General features: G+C 39.4%; 1 protein-coding gene across 1 annotated transcript in view; it reads left to right on the forward strand.

Moving 5' to 3' along the window:
* Positions 1-1,618, forward strand: part of LOC117732202 (troponin I, fast skeletal muscle-like) — a 6,507-nt gene extending 4,889 nt beyond the window's left edge. The window contains exons 5-6 of the mRNA XM_034534961.1: positions 1,105-1,278; positions 1,541-1,618. Of these exons, the coding sequence (XP_034390852.1) occupies positions 1,105-1,278; positions 1,541-1,618 (252 nt within the window). The remainder of the gene's footprint in view (positions 1-1,104; positions 1,279-1,540) is intronic.
* The last annotated feature ends 389 nt before the right edge of the window (positions 1,619-2,007 follow it).

Here is a 2,007-nt window from a genome sequence, read left to right on the forward strand (position 1 = left end):
AAAATGTCCATCTGTGTTTGCAGTGTTGACTTCATTTATTCTCGTTTACGTCTCTGATTCCTTTGAGTTTGCATCGGCAAAAGATTTATGTAATGCCTGTAATAACATGACCGTAATAACATGACATGAACGTAATAACATGAACGTAATAACATGAACGTAATAACATGAACGTAATAACATGAACGTAATAACATGACCGTAATAACATGAACGTAATAAGATGAATGTAATAACATGACAGTATTAGCATGACCCATGACCGTGATACCATGACCATAATAACATAAACGTAATAACATGAAAGTAATAACATGATCGTAATAACATGATCGTAATAACATGACAGTAATAACATGACCGTAATAACATGACCGTAATAACATGAACTATGACCGTAATAACATGACCGTAATAACATGACCCTAATAACATGAACTATGATCGTAATAACATGACAGTAATAACATGACCGGAATAACATGACCGGAATAACATGAACTATGACCGTAATAACATGACCGTAATAACATTACCCATGACTGTAATACCATGAACGTAATAACACGACAGTAATAACATGACTGTAATAACATGACCGGAATAACATGACCGGAATAACACAACAGTAATAACATGACTGTAATAACATAACCTTAGTAACATGACCGTAATAACACAACAGTAATAACATGACTGTAATAACATGACCGGAATAACATGACCGGAATAACACAACAGTAATAACATGACTGTAATAACATGACCTTAGTAACATGACCGTAATAACACAACAGTAATAACATGACTGTAATAACATGACTGTAATAACACAACAGTAATAACATGACTGTAATAACATGACTGTAATAACATGACCGTAATAACATGACCGTAATAACCCAACAGTAATAACATGACCGTAGTAACATGACTAATAACGTGACTGTAATAACGTGACTGTAATAACTTGCCGTTGGGTACTTGTATGGTCTCTTTTTTCACCTCTTGATCATTTGTAATGTTAACTGAAATATTTTCTTTTATTGGTTTATTCTATCTCACACCAACAACTCACCCAAAGTGTTTTCCTTCTTCTCTCAGATTGAAGACCTGAGGATCAAGGTGGTGGACCTGAGAGGAGTGAAGAAGCCGGCCCTGAAGAAGGTCCGCATGTCAGCCGACACCATGTTGAAGGCTCTGCTGGGCTCCAAGCACACGGTCAACATGGACCTGAGGGCCAACCTGAAGCAGGTCAAGAAGGAGGTCAAGGAGGAGGTGAGTCTTTAAAACTAATGTTTAATCAACATATTCATCATTCAGCCCTCAGAAGAATATTCTGATGCTTTATTAGAGGAAAGGTACTAAGAAAATACTGCATTACATTTCACTCAACGTCTTAATTTGCTCAAAACCTTTTGGACACATACGACAGAAACAAGTCTTATTGTGTTAATTATTGTTGGAATGAAAATGGTTTTCTAAATACAATAAAGTAAAAATATATAACCGATTGAAATAACTTGTTGTCCTCCTCCAGCCGACAGAAGCCGCTGGCGACTGGCGTAAGAACATCGAGGACAAGGCGGACAGGAAGAAGATGTTCGAGACCTCCTAGAGACTTCCTAGAGACCTCCTGGAGACCTCCTGGAGACCTCCTGGAGACCTCATGGAGGCTTACTAGAGACGCGCCGCCGCCGCTCGTCTTTCTGTTTTATGAACTTCACGCGTCTCATTTGTGTTGGTTTGAGCTGAATGCAGCGGGTTAGCAAGTCTGAGGAGTCGCTCTGCGTTTGAGGACTTTGTTTCTGTTTGTCTGGATGGAGGTGGGAGGAGGAGGTTCACACACCAACACAGCGCCAGGTCTTAACTCCACAGGCAGGAGGCGCTCACGCCCACAGCCGCCATGTTGGACGGAAACAATAAACTCATGTGGAAGAAAAGATGTGTTGCTGTCTTCATTTGCATTGTTGGATTGGAGAACAACAATTTACTTTCTCTTATAAC

Source organism: Cyclopterus lumpus, chromosome 6, assembly GCF_009769545.1.
Source record: "Cyclopterus lumpus isolate fCycLum1 chromosome 6, fCycLum1.pri, whole genome shotgun sequence".
Classification (NCBI taxonomy): Eukaryota; Metazoa; Chordata; class Actinopteri; order Perciformes; family Cyclopteridae; genus Cyclopterus; species Cyclopterus lumpus.